Raw genomic sequence first — 18,594 nt, 5'->3', positions numbered from 1 at the left:
AATATGAAAAGCATATGGCTGCAAAACAGATTTGGAATTTTCTATTCTTCAGCGAGTTTCGTCAAGTTTACGGAATCAGGACTTTCAGATTGTCTTATCTTCTCACTTGTCTACTAAAAACAAAACACCATACTGGCATTATTTTCTGAACCTTGTAGACTACACCCACCAAGGAAATGCTGAATTTTGCCATGACCTATGCTGCTGTCAAAAGGCCACTTTCAATCGAGACCGAGCCCAATCTGGATCGAAATTCTCGACCACGATTAGCTCCATTTTGTGCAAAGGGACCTATCGCAACCAAAAAATTTTATTCTGATCGGGCTCAATCGTGATTCAAAGTGTGTCGTGTGATGCCATATTATGCATGCAGCCTTTAGCTGAGAACGGTTGGCTACATTTTCTAGCTTGAAGATAGTAGTGCATAACTCCCAGTTGCACATACTGAATTCAATTAAATTGTGTTTTTGCGTCATGTGTGACCCACAAACATTTGTTCCTGACTGTACAGTACAGTTGAACCTTTTTATAGCAAAGACACATTTATAGAAAAACGTTTTGTGAAATTTGATATTCATTATAAAAGAATGAATGAAAGGGCACTGGAAATCCTCATATTCATGACTGATCACCTTTAGGGAGACCTTAGCAGGTGTTTCGGCTTTTTGCTACTGGCTCCCTGCTGGCTATGAGCCACTGCGAAAGCAAGAGCGCTGCATCATAACAGATATCGTGTCGGATGTTCTGCTCCTGGTTTCATTATATCAGTAGAATACTGGTTGAAATAAGTCATGGCTAATGAAATCTTAGGTTCACTTTATTATATATCATTTGTTATATCTGTGCTTGTCATATTGAGATTCGACTGCATTTTCAGGGCCCATTTACGTTTCAGTCTTTTCAACTATTGCTTCTTAGCAAGCTTTGACTAAGTAGTCAAGAAAAAGAAAAGGATATTGTGCCACTGATTGACAACCATCAGCTCAAAGAGGACAACGAAGGAGCTGAAGATGTTGTTGAAGTTGTTCTTGCAGTAGCCCGTCGCGTAAAAGGCAGAGTTTTTCAGTTTGGTATTGCCACAGTACAGCTCTGTCTCCACAGAATGCGTTCCATTGAAGCCGCCGTAGAACGAAATTTTGTCTCGATAAAGCTCCATGCCAATCACAGCATATACATAATAGACAGCCTGAAAAAAAAAAGGAATTTAAGGGGGACATCAGACAATCCAGAAAAGCTTGTGCGATAAAGGTTCTGAGATTAATCTACAGACTGATATCTGCCATCATTCTACACAGTGCCCCATCTAACACTGACCAAGTTTGTAGCAAAGCCGGGACCATGTGTGTACACAAAGCCATCTATGCAATAGTAGCAGCTACCTTGAGAAGATGACCAGTACTTTTGCAAGTGTCCTAATTAGTTAGGGTCAGAGAGAGGTCATCAATGCAGGACACTTTCCTTCCACAACGCTGTGCTGTACGTTCTCTCCCTATTTCTGCACTTTAAAAATGTAGATCCCTTACAAAAGTTATGAATCCTACCATGCTCCTTATATTGACAGAGCAAGATACATAAACACACATACAAACATTCCATCCTCTCTTTGCATTGAGTACTTCATGCTAAGGTTTCAAATCTCAGATTCCCAACTCACACAAACTGCCAACCTTGTGCGTATGCATGTAACTGGCACAAGGCTCACAGAATAGAGGCAACAGTAGAAGCTGCCCCTGTGGTTCTGCCACAATGTGGCACAGTCAAATTTCACACATGCAAGGAACCGAACTAAAAGCTACAAAGATGCAGAAGACGCTCACGCTCATTATTTCAAGTAACTGCGAAGGGCTACTAAGATCAGAAATTCTTTTGGCCTTGCAACCCGACAGCCTCCTTACCAATTCATGATATGGAACGGCAGGCACACAAAACACAGACACAAAAAAGAATGCTGCCTTTTTGTGCCCCGAATCCCTATAAACTTGCTGTTTTTGGTCTTTCAGAACCTTTGACAAATTCCCTCACCTCAACAGCTCAAAAACTCAAATGAAATGCAGCAATGCAAAGTAATAATGGTACGAATAAATAAACATATCTCATATGTTCAAAGCTTATCAAGAAACCAACTAATACTAATTTCACAGAAGCATTTGCAGTGTGGCCTTATGCACTTGTTGTAGTAGCTACTTGACAATGACCATGGTGATGCGGCCACGCTAACAATAAAAAAAGTTTAACTGGTGGAAGAACAGAAGGCACTATAGTTGGCTCTGAACCCCCCTCCCTTTGGCCTTCACTTATAAAAATCAACACTCAAACCAACTGCACCATTGGCCTGTTAACAAATTAAAGTGCAAAGCACCCTCTTGCAGGCTAGCATTAATGGCCTGCGCGAAAGTATGCCAGATAATGTTAACCCTTTACGCCAGCTGTTGCAACTATGAAACGTACCGAACAAGCAAAGCCTATGCCCTGGGAGTATGTTTTCTGGCTCAAGTGCTGGTTGCTGAGCATTCACGACAATTTTCGAGCGCCGACATGGGCTGCCATCTTGAAACAATAGCGGGAGTCTGGCAACCACTGTTTGCAGCTGCAATCGACAATATGCTCACACATGCAACATTAACTATTTGCTACAGATTCTGTGAGCATAAAGAAAGTTAGTTCATGCTTTCAAAAGTATTGTTCACATCCAAGAGATTACGATGGGTGTTTTAGCGAGCTTGCAAATGCAGTTAATTTTAGCATTACCGCTTTGGCTACAGTATGTCGTGAATTTGTGCCATTTGGCATTTTCGGCACTCAATGGCTGTAGCAACATGTCCAAAAACCAGAAAAGTGCCTTCTTGTTCAGCAGGGAATGGATGTTGGGTGCTTCTACAGTACAAGGAAGCTATCGAATGCCTTTTGCTGGCGGATATGAGCGACAACCTCTGTCTAAGAGGAAGAGAAGTCATGCAAAGTCAATGCCTGTGCCAAGTGGCATAGCCAGAAATTCCTTGTTGGGAGTGAGGAGTATGCACTTGGCAGCTAGTAGGGATAGAGGGGTGAGGGAGGCAGGCATTATCACACATCATGTTGTACCAGGCAACCCTGGTAGACAAAGATTTCAGGAGTAGAGGGCTTCGAGGTAGGGGTCTAAACATGGATAAACAAAGTGCACAATTCAGAGGAATACTCACAAACAAAACGCCGCCAAATGTTAGTATCGACGGCCCAAGGTTTGTGATGGTGTTTATAATTCCACGAAACCTGAAGGTACAACAACGCAAGTGATTAGAAGTTCCATCTTCATTAAAACATCAAAGCAGCACAAGGACATTCGAAGACGACAGTTCACTTTGACAAATTGCAGACAAAAAAGACCTTGGCATAAACACGATCTGGGCTATGCAACCAATAAGACTTTCCAATAATGTGTTTTCCAAGAAAATTGCTTCCTTGGCAAACATGCATGCGATTGACATCATGCTAATTGAACTGTGCTGCCGCAACATCTTTCTGCTTACTTTTTGAAGTTGCGGATCAGCTTTACAAGTCGCAGGACTCGCAAGACCAACAGAATGTCAAGAGTCAATGTCCTGCTGTTGCCTACAAATGAAAAAAAAAAAAAAGACATTGGTAAGGGCACTTTCAATGAGAGCACTGAGGAATGCAGTGCTAACGTTTTTCAGCTGCACCAATTTATATATTAAATTTTACAGCAGATAGCATAATTCTACTTCTGCTGTTTTGTTATCTAAAGAGGATGGCATTACTAGAGAGAAAACACAATGTTCAATTATCTAATCAACATTTTACAAACAAATTTTATGGTTGTTCCTTTAGCACATATGTTTAAATTGCTTAAATGAAGGCAGTGAGTGCCCTGGGTGCATTTACTTAGAGTGTTAGCAATTCTCTTACTACCACATCACAAAGAAATATGTCCCAGAAACATCGCACTTGGCCGCTAAAGAATATATGACTCACTTGATGCTCCAATGGCTACTTCGTATAATGTTCCAATCACTGCGGAGCCAATGATGACAAAGTCAAACCTGTTAAAAAAAAAATTGCAAAGTTCCAACTGCAACGTGTAATAGGTGTAGAAGTTACAAGAAAAAAATCTCACTTAGTGCAATCCACAGTTTAATGCTCTATATGTGACGATATGCAGCACATGTACGCATTAATTCTGCTTTCAGGTGTGGCTTCACAGTAATATGTAATGCCGTCAAGCCACCCATGAAGGCAGAACTCATGAGAAACTCTCCTTTGGGTAGTTCAATTCTTTAAATTTTTTTTTGCAAGGCCGACAAGCGCGGGAGTATGGTACATGGTGGCCAAGTTTCTAAGAATAGGTTTCGTATTTGTGTTACTCACACATTCCATGCTTGCTTCATGAAGTCAATAAATCCAAAAGCGTAAATTTTGAGCAAAATCTCAACACTGAAGACTGTGAGAAAGAACCACTCCGCTTCATATACATCCAGTCCGATGACTATGGCATTGACTAGAATCAGCAGGTCAAAGAGGTATCTGAAGAAACTGTAGAGAAAAAGGAAGTTTAATGGTTATATATGTGAGACAGCCAACCCCTTATGTAGTACCCCATTATGGGGTCCTTAAGGAATAAAAATGAAAAAAAAAAGATGAAGAATGAAAAGTTAAATTATTACTGTCGCTCACAGTGCTCAGTCAGCACAATAAGTGAGCCCCGAAAAAGAGTTTTGGTTTAATTTTAAGAATTGGGCATCGAATCGTACTTTATACACAACCAAACATAGGCTTCCGTAAACAACAGTCTCGGACCTGAACGATCAGCCTAACAAAAAACCGAACAGCTACTTTGTCTGACGCTTGTGACAAGCAGGTTTCTGCAGCTCTTGTTGGCTCGCATTTGTTAGTTCTGCAAGATGTGTCAGTTTAGTTATTAAACTCTGGGTTGCATGAGCTAAAAACCAGGATCTGATCACGAGGTACCCCATAGTGCCTCATGCCGTAGTGCCATGGTGGAGGGGAACCCAGGATTGATTTGGACCACCTGGGTTCTGAAATCCAAGCGGTGTACCTAAATCTAAGCGTACGAGGGTTCTTGCATTTCGCACGTATTAAAACGTGGCTGCCGTCCCAGTGATCGAACCCTGACCTCAAGCTTGGCATAACAATGCCATAACTACTGGGCTACTGCAGCAGGTAGACTGTCAGTCATGTCACCGAGTCGAAGAGAGCTTTAGCGCAGATGCTTGGCAGAAAAAGAAATGTTAAACTTCTTCCTTCTGAATGAAAAGTTTATTTTAGTTGCTGATGGCCAGATGATTTTTCATTTAGACATGAAAACTTTATTAAAAGGGCACCTTAATTGTTCTAATTTGCTAACCTTGTCACTAAATCTAATAGTCTGCCTCTCTTTCATCTCTTGGCACTTTTGACACGTCCTCTTTCTCTGATAGACCATCTCAGAATGCTCTAATTCCTGTGAGTACCATATCATGGTACTCTAGTAGGCACGCATGGTACAGTAGATGGCACACAGCTTGAGTACCACCCACCTGTCTGATCCATAACCTATGTGTTGTCTTCCTGTCTCTTAACGTTATGGCTGTCACTTTCCGTTCTGTAGCTCTGCTATCTGTTCATAACTACATTTCAGCTTCCTCTATTCACTCCCAAATTTCAGTCCCAGATGTCAATACTCGCAGCTGAGAGGTAAAGTAGGTATTGCTTTCAACTGTGCATTCTTTATTTTATAATGGGAGAGCTAGTTCATGAAAGTAAGCAAAGCTAGACTGCATAGTAGGAATTTTTTGACAAAGAAATTTTCGTGGGAGTGTGAATTTTCATTATAACATCATGCTTCTTAATAAAAAAAATTAAATTATGGAGTTTTTACATGCCAAATACACAATCTGATCTTGAGGCACGCGGTAGTGTGGGGCTCCGGATTAATTTTGATCACCTGGGGTTCTTTAACGTGCACCTGAATCCAAGTACACAGATGTTTTAGCATTTTGCCCCCATCTAAATGGGGCCATCGTGGCCGGGGTTTGATCTTGCGACCTCGTGCTTAGCGGCACAAAACCAAAACCACTAAGCAACCATAACGGGTACACTTCCTAATCGAAGGCGCTCCCGAACTCAGAAGCTGTCAAAGCAAGAGAGCACTATGGGAGAAGAATTATTGCATTTAGCCAGGAGAGGCATTCACGGTCATTCACTTTCGGGAACACAGTCCCTTTCGCGAGACTTCATGTGGCTAGAACCAGAAGCATCAGCGCTTCTGTCACAGTGCCGAGCAAGCTGCTTTAGCAAGTGCCAAGAGTGCCGTCACCTGTAAACACCAACGTGTCCTGTGCTAGCGACACAAAATCTTGCCAAAGCAGTTGTATCTGCAAAAGTGAACAACCTAGGATACCTTCCCAGAGTGCCATGCATGCTGTAGTGGCTTAGCGTTTCATAAAACACATGTGCTATGGCTCCAAGATGCTGTTTATCAGATAAGCTTCGCAGAAGTCTGTAATCAGCATGCCCTAAAGATATGCTTTATATTTACGACATCTACCACGGTAAAAGCAGGCCGTGCGAAATCCCATGCATGCTCGAGTAACGATTGGAAGGAAGATCACAGGCAGCAGCCTAAGCATGCAGTTCTACGCTGCATCAAACACATACATGTCTATCACCGTGCAGTTCTTTTCCCTGCATAGATTTGAATCCCACCCGTCAACTCCTGCTCAGTGGCTTTCTCTAATGACTCCTAAATAAATGATTCAGAAGATTGCTGTTACATGATGCAGAGGAAACAATTTTTGTGCACGTTACTCAAGTCTCACTGCTGCTTATCGTATCATACCACCAGTGGCATACTCTCTGCTAGATCTAGTTAATTTTGGCTCACTTAGCCTCGAAAATTACGTGTTAGCAGCTAATGAACATTTCTGTGGGTTTCATAAACTTTTTCTCAAAGCACACCTACGGATTGATGCGAGAATTCAGCAAACTTCTAATTTTGTTTCAGAGGAGCTTTGTGCTTCAGCAGAATGCCCATGCTGCTTTGATATGCCTGCCTCTAATAACACAGATGATGTGATAAAATTATTGCTAACACAAGTCGGCCAGAACATGTTGTGTATCAGTGCCTGAAGAACTTTTTATTTGGGGTAGACAACAAACTCTTACTCATTGACTAAATATAGACATATTAGATTTGTCTTTTCTGCATTCGAAGGATCACTGGGAAAATTCATGCTTGCAGGTTTTAAAAATGCCTGTTTGCTGTGCTCAGGTCTTCTACTTTTCAGTAATTCATCAGAGCAAAATGTCATTGAAATGACTAAGATTGTCAACAGACATAAGTGAATCAAAATGGCACTTTAGCGAAGTCCTTGAAAGAATAGGTAACAACATTGCAAAACCACAGTGCAGCACAATCAGGCTAAGAGAAGTGTAGGCAACCCTGCTACACTAAGCGCCTCTACAATGCAGCACATCACCTGTACACAACCTCATGCAATGTCTTCATGCACTGTGCACTACTGCACTAGGTCCACCAAAATCTTTTTCTCCATCAACAAACATTACCGTCTGCCCCATTTGCGTTCCCAGATGGGCGGCACCTTCCTGTAACTAAACATTTACTGCAGTCAGTGGCAATTCTCCTTGCTTTCCTGCTTCTCAATGTCTCTCACAGTGTTTCTAATGAGAAAGATTCCCAATGTTCCTGTTTTCTGTTCTCCTCTGTCTCATCCACTTTTCCCACTAGTAGTTGCAATTGTTTAAGCTAAGAGACTTGTGAGAAAGCATCAGCTGACTTTTCACAATGTAAGGTAATATAAAAATGTCTTAGCAATGTCTTTAGTGCAGAGGACTTGCTAATATTCTATGCCTACAGCTCGTCGAATTTGGCCATGCTGTTTGAACCCGCAGGCTTGCACACTAAGCATTCTTGCTTTCTAAATGAACGGATTTATTGCATGCATTCATATTTGAACTAGACCAGCAAAATGGATTGTGCATGCCACTAACAAGTCCCAGATGTTCGAACTAATGCATTTCTCACATGATAGCATGCAAACTAAAGTGCAACCAGCACTACTGGAGTTCTCATGACAATAACTTCACTATGAGCAGTGAGCAATGCAATTTCACATTATGCATCATGATTAATGATGTGCCTGGCACACTCAATATCACAATAAAGTAAGGCAAAGAAGCCCGATAACTTCACATTTTCTCTCCTAATCATACAGATTCCAAAAACTTTACATGTACATTTCTTATCAATAAATAAATAAATAAATAAATAAATAAATAAATAAATAAATAAATCAATCAATCCATTTTCATCTACTACAATAAATAGACAGAGGAGCAGTGGATAAAAGCTGCTATTTGGCAGCTTGATGTACCCGCAGCCCCAATCACAAGGGTTCATAACAGCACAAAGACGTAACGACAGATAATGCGAAAATAAAAGTAACAAAAGAACAAATATGATCACAATTGTGGAGAATTTCTACGTTATGAAATTACAGTGTCACAGCTACAAATTTCAAGCGTTTTGCTTGAAGCACATGTAAAGTCATAATTTGCAGATTCACAATCTTTCAAATGACGTGGCAGCATATAGCATGAGTGTTGCATCTTGAATTTCAACATTCAGTTGCTATTTTCTATGTTTCGGCTCTCCATGTCTCATAATGTTGCTCCTTTTTTTTTTGTTCTAAACAAGAAATCATTGACAGATACTTCAAATGTTCTTTTATTTCAAGCTTCAATCATGGACTTAATCAACAGCGGCACAACTGGTGGATCGTAATGACGTGGGAATCGATAAAGAAATCAGCACTTCATGTCCTAGAAGGGGCATAATGAGCCCACTGAATAAACTCTTTTTGTATTACAGTTAAACCTCAATACAACAAACTCTGTAAAATCAGCAGTCTGTTTCGTTACATTGAAATTTCATTATATTGAAATTCGGCTATCCATGCAAGATAAGTACAGTCGCCGACAGATATTTCTCACATGGAAGGCACCACAAGCTTTTCCGAATTATCGAGCAAATGGAAAAAGCTAATTTGGATAAGAAATTCATTTTGTTTGAGTTTTGGTGACAAATTTATGGTTTCATGCTATGTCGACATCAGCTGTACAAAGCGAAGCCAGCCATGCTTTGCGTCCACTTCGTCTCTGCAGTTGATAGTGTAGCCTGCAGCGGGACGACGCTATCATGAAAAGTGCAACCAACGGGAAGGGAATGCTTCGTCTGCCTCTTGCTTCAACGCGCCTCCGAAACTCAAGATTACCCGACCTCCAGCACTAAATCCGTGGGTAAACAGCGCATTATGCCACGCCATCTTAGCTAGCCCAATCTTTACACACATGCCAGATTACATTTAGAACAGAGCATGCGGGCCCTCAGCCATGCTAACAGCCGTGCACAGCCACAGCCATGCTAGAAACAGACATGTGCCCCCTCCCCCACCCCCAAGCCCTCGCATGTGCTTAATTGTGTTACCACAAGCTTGCTCCCCTTCCCCTTTTTCCTTTCGCTCGTGTGGGAAAACGTCACTCATCAAGTCACCATTCTTGGCTTATCCTCACCCACCCTCACTCGCACCTAAAGCGTACAGCGTGTGGGGTGCAATAGGATCTTACCGGACTTGGGCTTTACACAAAACATGACGCTGCTCCGCTTTGGCGGTCGCCCTTGGCCGCATGATTTGAGAAGTGTGTTCGCAAGATGCTGCATGTGATTAAGCCATTTGACCATTTGTGTCTGTGGAAGTTTCCATTTATTGTTTCGTATTCATTCGCGAAGGCAGTGAAATTTCATTACAATGAAATCTTGTATCAGAATACTTCGTTACCTTAAAGTTCACAATACATGGAGCTTTTCTATCGACAAGTTATAAAAATTTATATACTTTGTTAAATCAATAATTTTATAGTATTGAAGTTCATTATATCGAGGTTTAACTGTATATGCACTTATTTGTGGGGCTCATAATAACAGTATGAACCACACAGAAAGCATAGACACCTACAGTGAAACATGTATCAAGGAAATCACATTTATTGCCCTCCCTTCAAAATCGAAAACCAATAACACTTATCCTATTTTTATATGCTTTATCATAGTAAATCGCCGTTCCCCAAATCTCGCATCAATGCTGTTGTTTTTCAGAGTTCAGATCACCCATTTAAAGTAAATCTCTTTTTTCACACACCAAAGTGTATTGTCAGTCACTCCTTCTTTTGGCAATACTATATATTCATATATCACTAGAATTTCAGAGTTCAGATCACCCATTTAAAGTAAATCTCTTTTTTCACACACCAAAGTGTATTGTCAGTCACCCCATCTTTTGGCAATACTATATATTCAAATATCAATAGAACAGGCTATCAAAGGATGTCGTATTTGTTATTGATCATGATGTGTTTATTCACAAGTGGAAGCTTTTTCAAAATAAATTATTATTTCTGAGTCACCTGCCACAGTGGTTTAGCAGTGACGGCACTGCGCTGCTGACCATTAGGTTGAGGGTTCCATCTCCAACCACGGTGGCTGCATTTTGATGGGGGCAAAATGCAAGAATGCCTGTGTGCCTAAATTTAGGTGCACGTTAATGAACACTAGGTGGTGAAAATAAATCCTAAGTTCCTCACTAGGGTGTGCCTCAAAATCACACTGTGGTTCCGGCACGTAAAACCCCAGAGTCAAATTTTTGTATTCAGTACTTCCTTGGATATGCATTTTTCCTGTTGTAGATATTTGTGTCACTATACCTCAGTTTTTTTTTTATGTGTAAGTTTATTACTGAAAACCACTCACTCTCTAGTGCCCGAATGGGCCTCTAGGGTAGATGAATGAATGAATAGGAATTATTATATAGTTCTGCTCTGTTTTACGGCCCACACTGCTCAGATCCAACCATTTCACAAGCTACACAGGGCTGCTGAGTGAGCTGCTGTTAAGCCAATTGAGTGTAACGTAAAGGCTTGTCTCCTTGGTTTCTAAGTTGTTTCACACCCAAGCTCACCACATGTCTACTACAAGTGCGTATTAAATGGACAGAATCAATGCAGCCCAAGCAACATTGCAGTGGCCAGAGCACAGACTGGCAGAGTGAACCACAAGAGACGGTGAGCTTCACTATTACGGACTGCGTGTGCAATGTTTTGCTGCCGTTATTTCATCTCATGTTCAGTGCTTCTGGTAGAAAAGTGAAGGATGGAGTGAGAGAAACTGCACAGGCTCCAATTTTTATGCCATTTACAACAATTCACGGCATGGGAAAGCATGTTCATCGAGGTGAATGCAACAATCTGGTCGTGATAAGCTCGTCTACTAATTGTAGTGTTTGCGACCATCCAACTGGCAAAGTGACAAACTGTACACAACAGTGCTTTTCACAACTATGACAATTACCCTAAACTGTAGCTCAGTTACTAGCAATTCTCATGGCAGTAACTTTTCCCAGCAATGCAGCACAGCTAACAAACACTTCGTAAAGCCCCTGCCTGGAATATTCTTGTTGCCAACTTCCAGTAACTATACCAAGGAGCTAATCGATGATTTTCACTTTTGAAGGGTTCCCCGTGGGATCCATTTACACTTACTGATATATAATGCAAGAGTGAGGTGGTTCAGTCATTTTTTCAACAGATTGTACATGACCGAAATAAGTTTACAAGCCATTGCAAAGTTGGCCTCACTGGTTTAGGTTGTGGACTCAATACACTGATGCACAGAGTGCCGACTTGCATTTCCTTTTTATTTTAGAAAAAATGCCCATGAAATGAACTCTTGTCAGGCTCACCTCTCTGATAAACCAAACAATTTGGCAGAGCTTGGGGACCATTGTTTAGCAGCCCTCATACAGGCGAGCCGATGTATAATGCTACTGGTTTTAAGAATATATAGGTTATAACAATGGTGAAATAAACTTCTTAGTACAATGCTCCCATGCCACCATTGTGTGTTACAACAAACAAATAATCCTGTCTATTGGGTGCGTGTCCCGAAAGGAAAAATAATGCAAAATCTTTGGGGGGGGGGGGCAAAAAAAAAAAGCGAACTGCTGCATTTGCCGCTATGCCTCAGACTTTTGCGACACCCGCCTTTGTGCCGCGCACCCCGCATGGGACACCTCCATCGGAGGGATAGAAAGAAAGTGGGAGATGCGCACGAGGCTAGTGATGCGTAGGGTGATGTGACAAAGGCACAAAGGCATGCCGTGCTGGGTGCACGGCATAAAAATTTGGAGGACGCTTAAGCTGCACCTTTAAGAGTGGAATGCGATAGCATTCAAAGATCCCTGACTACTTCTCATGCTTTCCGGCAAGTGCAGCATGTGTAACCGTAATGTTTTCCAGGAAATGCTCGCGGCGATTGCTATGCACGAAGGCGGCCTTTTCTGGTAGAAACGAGCCCACTAACGTGGGCCGCCATGTGGCGAAGGTGAGCGCCATCTGGAAGTGTTTCAAGGAAGCGGACGCACCACTCCGTGGACTCCCGAGATAATCACGCACTGGCTCGCATAAATGGCGGATGCTGTTGCCAGTCTATGAATGGTATAAATGCTGGAAAAGGAGTTTGGTTGCATTTTCGCGCAACAGAATTATGTTTTCTCTTATACAATCGAACCCATTTATGAAAATATTCAAGTGCAAACGAAAATTCCATTGTTATAACCAATAATTGTTATAACCGGGTGCATGGAAAAATCGAAATAGGGGGATGGCAAGGCTGTTGTGAGAAAACTATAATGGCGGGGAGGCCAGCGCCCCTCCTCAGCACCTTCCTCCATCCGGCTGCTGATTGTGTTCACTCGTTTATCTGCTTCCTGGGTGCTCCGATCGCTAGCAACAAGCCATGGTTGTTGGTGTTAAAGAATGGCTCTGCTATAACAACTGCAAAGAGGGGTCATGGATCGCAAGTGATAGGTGAGCCCTGCCAAAGCGATGCTTTGGCGGCCTCGAAAGGGGCCTTTTAAAAAATGTGAGAAGGTTGCCGTGGCAGCCTGTCAGCTTGAAAAATCCAGAAGAAACACTTGGGTGAGATAGTCACGAGCATCTCGCCACGTACGTCTTGATGGCTTGCACGAGAAATCCGTCAGCCTTGCATGCTTTATGCGATGCTTGCCGACATCCTTCTTCAGAGGCTCCCAGGTGCTCCACATAGTGCAGCGGAAGGTTCCTCGCGAAAACGAAGAACTGGAGGGACTGAACCATCTACTGGACCTCCTTTGAGGACAACATTGAGGCAGCTTGCCCTACTGCGTCATCGCTGCCTTCGTCGTCGTCACTATCCAATGCAGGCATGTTCGCGACGATCGCCTCATCGGTTGGAAACACTTAATTTCCAAACCTATAGCCATGTGCTTCCTTTTCACCGGCAATGTCACGCATTGCCACTGATCATAGGGCAGATCAACCATTTTCCACTTTGGCGGCGAGTCAAACGAGACTAAGAAACCACATCACCAGGAACGATTTCAACATAACCAACACGAATGCGAGCGATTATGCTGTTTGCAGAACTGAGCTGAATGAGGCACCATAGAATAAAGAGGAGCTAGTGAGCAATTTGGGAGCAGCGCAATTGGTGCGGTCCATTTGTATTTCAGAGGGTGGCGTGGCATAGAGCTATGGATGCAACCCATTTGTGTTCGGAGGGGTGGAAGGGCGACGAGAGAGAGGCACACTGAGAACGCTGGAAAATGAGCGCGCAGAAGTTGCTGGGGCAGCGGACCATCATTCAGTGGCTCGAATTTCTACTTTTTTAAAATCTTTTTAAGGATTTCACATTTCACTATCTTTCAGCACGGACACCCAGCAGTCGGACTTCATCATTATAACTGATAACGCTGCATCAAGGCATTGTAGTAGGCGGGTTATTTCACCATGGAAAACAAATGTTGATGGTGCAGCAGCTTCTCATTGTTATAACCGATATATTGTTACAACCGGTATTGTTATAACTGAGTTCGACTGTGTTCAAATTACAATCCGAGAGCTATCATGTTTGTAGGTTGTGTCTAAGTTGTACTTTATGATTTACTACGTATTTTAGCTTGAGAAATACAATTAGTTCAGTAACTTCCTTGTGCCACATGGAGGGCCTGAGTATGGGTGGTTCGAAAATTATTGCGACACCCGACGCCGACCCCGGATTTTCTGCGACGCGGGGCCCTTAACTATATCGCATTAAACGTAGCTGTGGAGAAGGTACTGGCATGCAAGCGAATGTGGTGGCCTCATGTTTTTTATTTTTCTTCTTTTCCCAGAGTTCAAGCTTTCTTTTTTTTTTGACACAGACATCCAATAGCCAGATTTACTTATTTTCGATAACTTGGCATGGGAACATTGTAGTAGGCAGTTTATTTTACCATAGAGCATGCATGAAAGACCACAGTGCAGCAGCTTCTCATTGTTATACCGAAGTATTGTTAAAATTGGTAATGCCATAAGCTGGTTTGACTGGACTTCTTTCAAGTTAATATCTTCGGATGCTTTCCCCCTCTGGTTTTCTTGGGCAACCTGCTTATAACAATCAGCTTTTCTTGGCACTTGAATATTTCTTTAAGCGGGTTCGGCTGCATTTATGGCCATTTTGTTAAGCTGACTATCAGATGAGACATGCAGATTTCCAAAGTATCTATATGTTTGCCTCACAGTTCCGTGTAGTCCAATTTTCTGCCTATGCTCCCAATGTCCCTTATCCACCTTGGCATCATCACTACATGTATGCTGGCAGTACTTTAAAAGTAAGTATAAATAATTTAAAACTCTAATAGACTGAGCTTGTCGCCGACAGTCTGCACACAACACAGTGCTTGTTCACAGTGGCTAAAGGGCAAGTTAAATCAATGTTTGTTGTCAGGCTGACCGTGGCAGTGTTCTTGCATCTTCCAAGTGGAATGAACATTCATTGCAACTTCCACCCACATGAAATGCTACACAGCAAGTCCTACAGGCATTGCATTTTAGCAACAGCAATTGTGCTTTGTAATGTTTATTGTTTACTGATTCACATATATTTGACACCTGCAAAGATCTTGTATAAAATTGTAGTATAATATATTAACTAAACGGATATAGCTCTAAGTAGCAAGATGGAAAGGTAAAAAGACTTCTTCGTGCAGAAAGAAGTTTTGTTTATTGAAGTGTGCAAGCAAAACAGAATACATAAAAGGAATCCTTACCCTATCTCCAGCACTCAAGAGTGCAGCTGGCTGGCATAAAATACAAACAGCGGCATCTTTTAAGAAACCCACTAACCATGTCATGGAAAGCAATAGCAGGCGGCGACATGCGAAGGCATGCAGCGGTGTTTGTCAACATGCGCAGTCTCTAGTAATAGTCAAGACAACATTGCAGCCCAGGAACAGAAACATTGGAAGAGTTAAAACTACAGGGTGTCTAGCAAATTCCTTGTTTCAGTTTCTTTTTAATGTTTCCAGTTTTCTCTTTTAACTGCTCTTTGAGCACAATTTCCATTATTTGCTGAAATGGAGGAACAACAATTCCCGAATCATCGCTTGAAGAGAGAGAGCGAAAGAGTGAATAAAGCTATGCAATGCTAACCAGTACTGTCTTGCTGTGTACTCTATATTTGTACATGTGCAATTTTTTATAGGATCTTAAATAATGACGAATGTAATGTGTGTCTGTGAAGTGTTTGAAATAATGATCACGGCCTTGCTGTTGCAATAATACTACCAGAGTTAACTGAGCAAGAGGTGACTATACTAGTTGAAGCCACATTTATTGAAGTTGCACTTCTCAATAAATTATCCGCTTTTCTTTTTTGCTCGTTCCAGTGTGAAGCCATTACAGCGACCCTTGCCCCTGTGAGCAGTCTCAGGTGTCAGTTAGGGGGTGTGTGAATATTTGAAACTTTCGGATTACGAATCGAATAATGTCGTATTCGATTCGGTCTTCGAATGGAATAGTCCCTATTTGTAAATGCAAATATTTTTTAAAATATGTTTTGAATATATTAAAACGCCGATTGCACCCAATTAAACCTAAAATTTGAGCGAAAGTGCGGTAACTCCTCACTCCCGGGGGCATAGTATTGACATAAAACATGAGAACTTGCATAACAGAGCAAGGTATGTCGCTTAGGTAGCCATACTTCACGGGCTATACAGCGATTATTCGCACTTGCTGAAGAGTCCTGTGCATGCGAAGATACTACTTGTTTGCTCCTAATGCTCCACTTGTACTTTTAATAAATGATGCTTCGTATTTTATATTGACAGAAACTTGCTAACCTTAAGAATACTAAGATGTGAACATCATTCTATATATATTGTGATAATGGCTGTTCATTATATGAAAACATTTCAATTTGATTCACTTCTGGCATTATTTAATTAGTACTTGATTCGGCCTCAAAAATCACTATTTGCACGCCCCTAATGCCAGTCATCAAATAGCTTAGGAGCTCTTTTCACATTTCTTTGCTTGGAATGTAGCTTTGAAGAAAAGCTAACTACACATTTTGCCAATTTTGTGTTTCACTTGGATCACTTTTTCTATGATTAACTTTTTTTTTTCGATTTCCCTGAATAACCCATGCTTTATACAGGTGCTTACATTTTCAGTAACAACTCGTAACAATTAATTAAGTAAGAACTAGTATGTTTTCAGCATCATTGAGGTTGCTAGACACCCTGAAATACTACAGCAGGCTTCAAGCACACAATCCAGCGTTTTTAACCAGCTTTCAAAGAGAGCTGTTCTCGACAAGTTCAAAAAGGAAAGTTCCCCCTATTTTTGTAAAGTTTTGTCACGAAACATTACTTCTTTCAATGCATGCATGCAGCAGCATCCTTTCTAAATGACTTAAAGCATAAATTACTTTCTAAATGAAAGCAGCACGCCACATTTAGGAAACCTTGCTTAGATGATCAAACCATCACACTAGTTTGGGACACTAATGCTTTAATAAACGAAGTGTTTCAGTGAAGACAAACTCATAAAACAGTGCAGTAGTGATAAAGCGGTATACATTTTTGGCGACACATTTGTCGTGCTGACAAGGACCAGACATGCGAGGTTTTGATTTCTTAAGCACCGTGGGATGAAACATCATGGAATGCTCAAAATATTTTTTGGTACACTTTGGCTATGGATATATTGAAACTGGTGCTTATCTTGGAAAGCCTACCAAGCGTACATACCTAAAGCACCAATCACCTTAAGTTCCACAATTGCACCCTCTTTTCTAGACTATCTAAATACAGTTGATAAGTAACATAGTTAAAAAGCAATAATTGATTATCTCAGATTTGCCAACGTGGCCAAACGTTCCCACCCCCCAAAAAACTACCTTTTTATTTCTCTGCACTATTCTCAAAAGTTAGTCTTTACCAAAACATTTGCTAATAATGTCAGAAGCTGCTGTTCACAAAGATGTTAATTTAGAAGTATGCAATCAAATTTTTTTGTAGAAGCTGAAGATTTTAACCGTGAGGCTAAGAAGATTTCAACTTACAGATGAGCTGTCACAGTGCGAATCCATTGGGACACAACACAGTTGTAGATCCTTGGCATAAACTTTTCAAAGCAGTTCTGAGTCTCTTCAGTTTCGACTATTTGTACATTCAGCAGGTCAGCAAGGTACATGAAATCCGGAAGATCTGCAGATAAACATTTACAAAAGCCAGCATTTTCGAGGTCAGTGCCAAAGTATGCGAGCCATTGTAAGCATGTTGCAATCATGAACATAGTGTCCAAATTTAAGGATTTATCTTACATGTTCATTTACTGAACGGGGATAGCAATGGGAACTAAGGCTAGTGTTAAAAACCCATCCTAATGGGGTTTGCATTGAACATAGAGTAATAGCATGCAGGTAGCTTTAGCTGTCAAAATTATTTCATGACAAAAATGAAAAGGGGGTTATCAAACTTCTCACACAACTTGTCAAACTGACAGCTAGTTCAAACTAATTGGTTAACTGATTAAAAATATAGATCCCGACTCAATGCATAGCTTGAGTGCTTGAATGACTATCATTTATTTTACAATAACCAATAAACTCTTGAGGAATGTCGATCCATGTCCACACGTGTTTCTTCAGGAGACTGATGCCTCAAGTACTGCTTAGTTAGTACAGGCTTACACCTAACAAGATTTCATAATTGGAAGACAGTACGCAAAGCATTTCCTATTTTTGCAGTACATGAAGGGCTCAAGGGTATTACATGAAGGAGGCATGTATCAATGTGCAGGACTCTGGTGCATTTGACATAACTATCAAAGTCATCATGACACAGATTTGTTTCATTTATTAATTAGCCATTTGAACAATTATGTCTGCTTACGTTGATTCAGGCTTTACCCCCATTGTGTTTCATAGAAGAATAGATGCAAGCTAAGCACAGCTAAATGACATAACAGGATCAGTAGAAGTGCTATTGAAGTTAAATTACTAATTTAACTTCCATAATACTTCTACTGGCTGTATAATGTCAAAATTACAGTTCCAGTTCCTGCATATGCTCTGTAGTCTAAAGGACAGAGTCAAACATTTTGAAAGTTCGTAGTCAACATGTTGGAAAGATCATTAAGCATACTGGAATGATCAGTTTA

The 18,594-nt window shown here is 41.2% G+C and overlaps 1 protein-coding gene across 3 annotated transcripts in view; it reads right to left on the bottom strand.

Moving 5' to 3' along the window:
• LOC142588108 (uncharacterized) overlaps window positions 1-18,594 on the bottom strand; it is a 45,574-nt gene that overhangs the window by 5,427 nt on the left and 21,553 nt on the right. For 2 of the 3 annotated variants that reach the window (XM_075699582.1, XM_075699584.1), the window contains exons 10-16: window positions 17,495-17,639; window positions 7,561-7,605; window positions 4,363-4,527; window positions 3,970-4,037; window positions 3,507-3,588; window positions 3,180-3,249; window positions 958-1,186 (exon numbers count right to left, since the gene is read on the bottom strand). In XM_075699582.1, the coding sequence (XP_075555697.1) occupies window positions 958-1,186; window positions 3,180-3,249; window positions 3,507-3,588; window positions 3,970-4,037; window positions 4,363-4,527; window positions 7,561-7,605; window positions 17,495-17,639 (804 nt within the window). The remainder of the gene's footprint in view (window positions 1-957; window positions 1,187-3,179; window positions 3,250-3,506; window positions 3,589-3,969; window positions 4,038-4,362; window positions 4,528-7,560; window positions 7,606-17,494; window positions 17,640-18,594) is intronic. The other variant, XM_075699583.1, reaches the window with a different exon arrangement.

This window comes from Dermacentor variabilis, chromosome 7 (assembly GCF_050947875.1).
Source record: "Dermacentor variabilis isolate Ectoservices chromosome 7, ASM5094787v1, whole genome shotgun sequence".
NCBI classification, from domain to species: domain Eukaryota; kingdom Metazoa; phylum Arthropoda; class Arachnida; order Ixodida; family Ixodidae; genus Dermacentor; species Dermacentor variabilis.
Note: the sequence above shows the minus strand (reverse complement) of the source record. Positions and strands in the feature narration are given on the sequence as shown.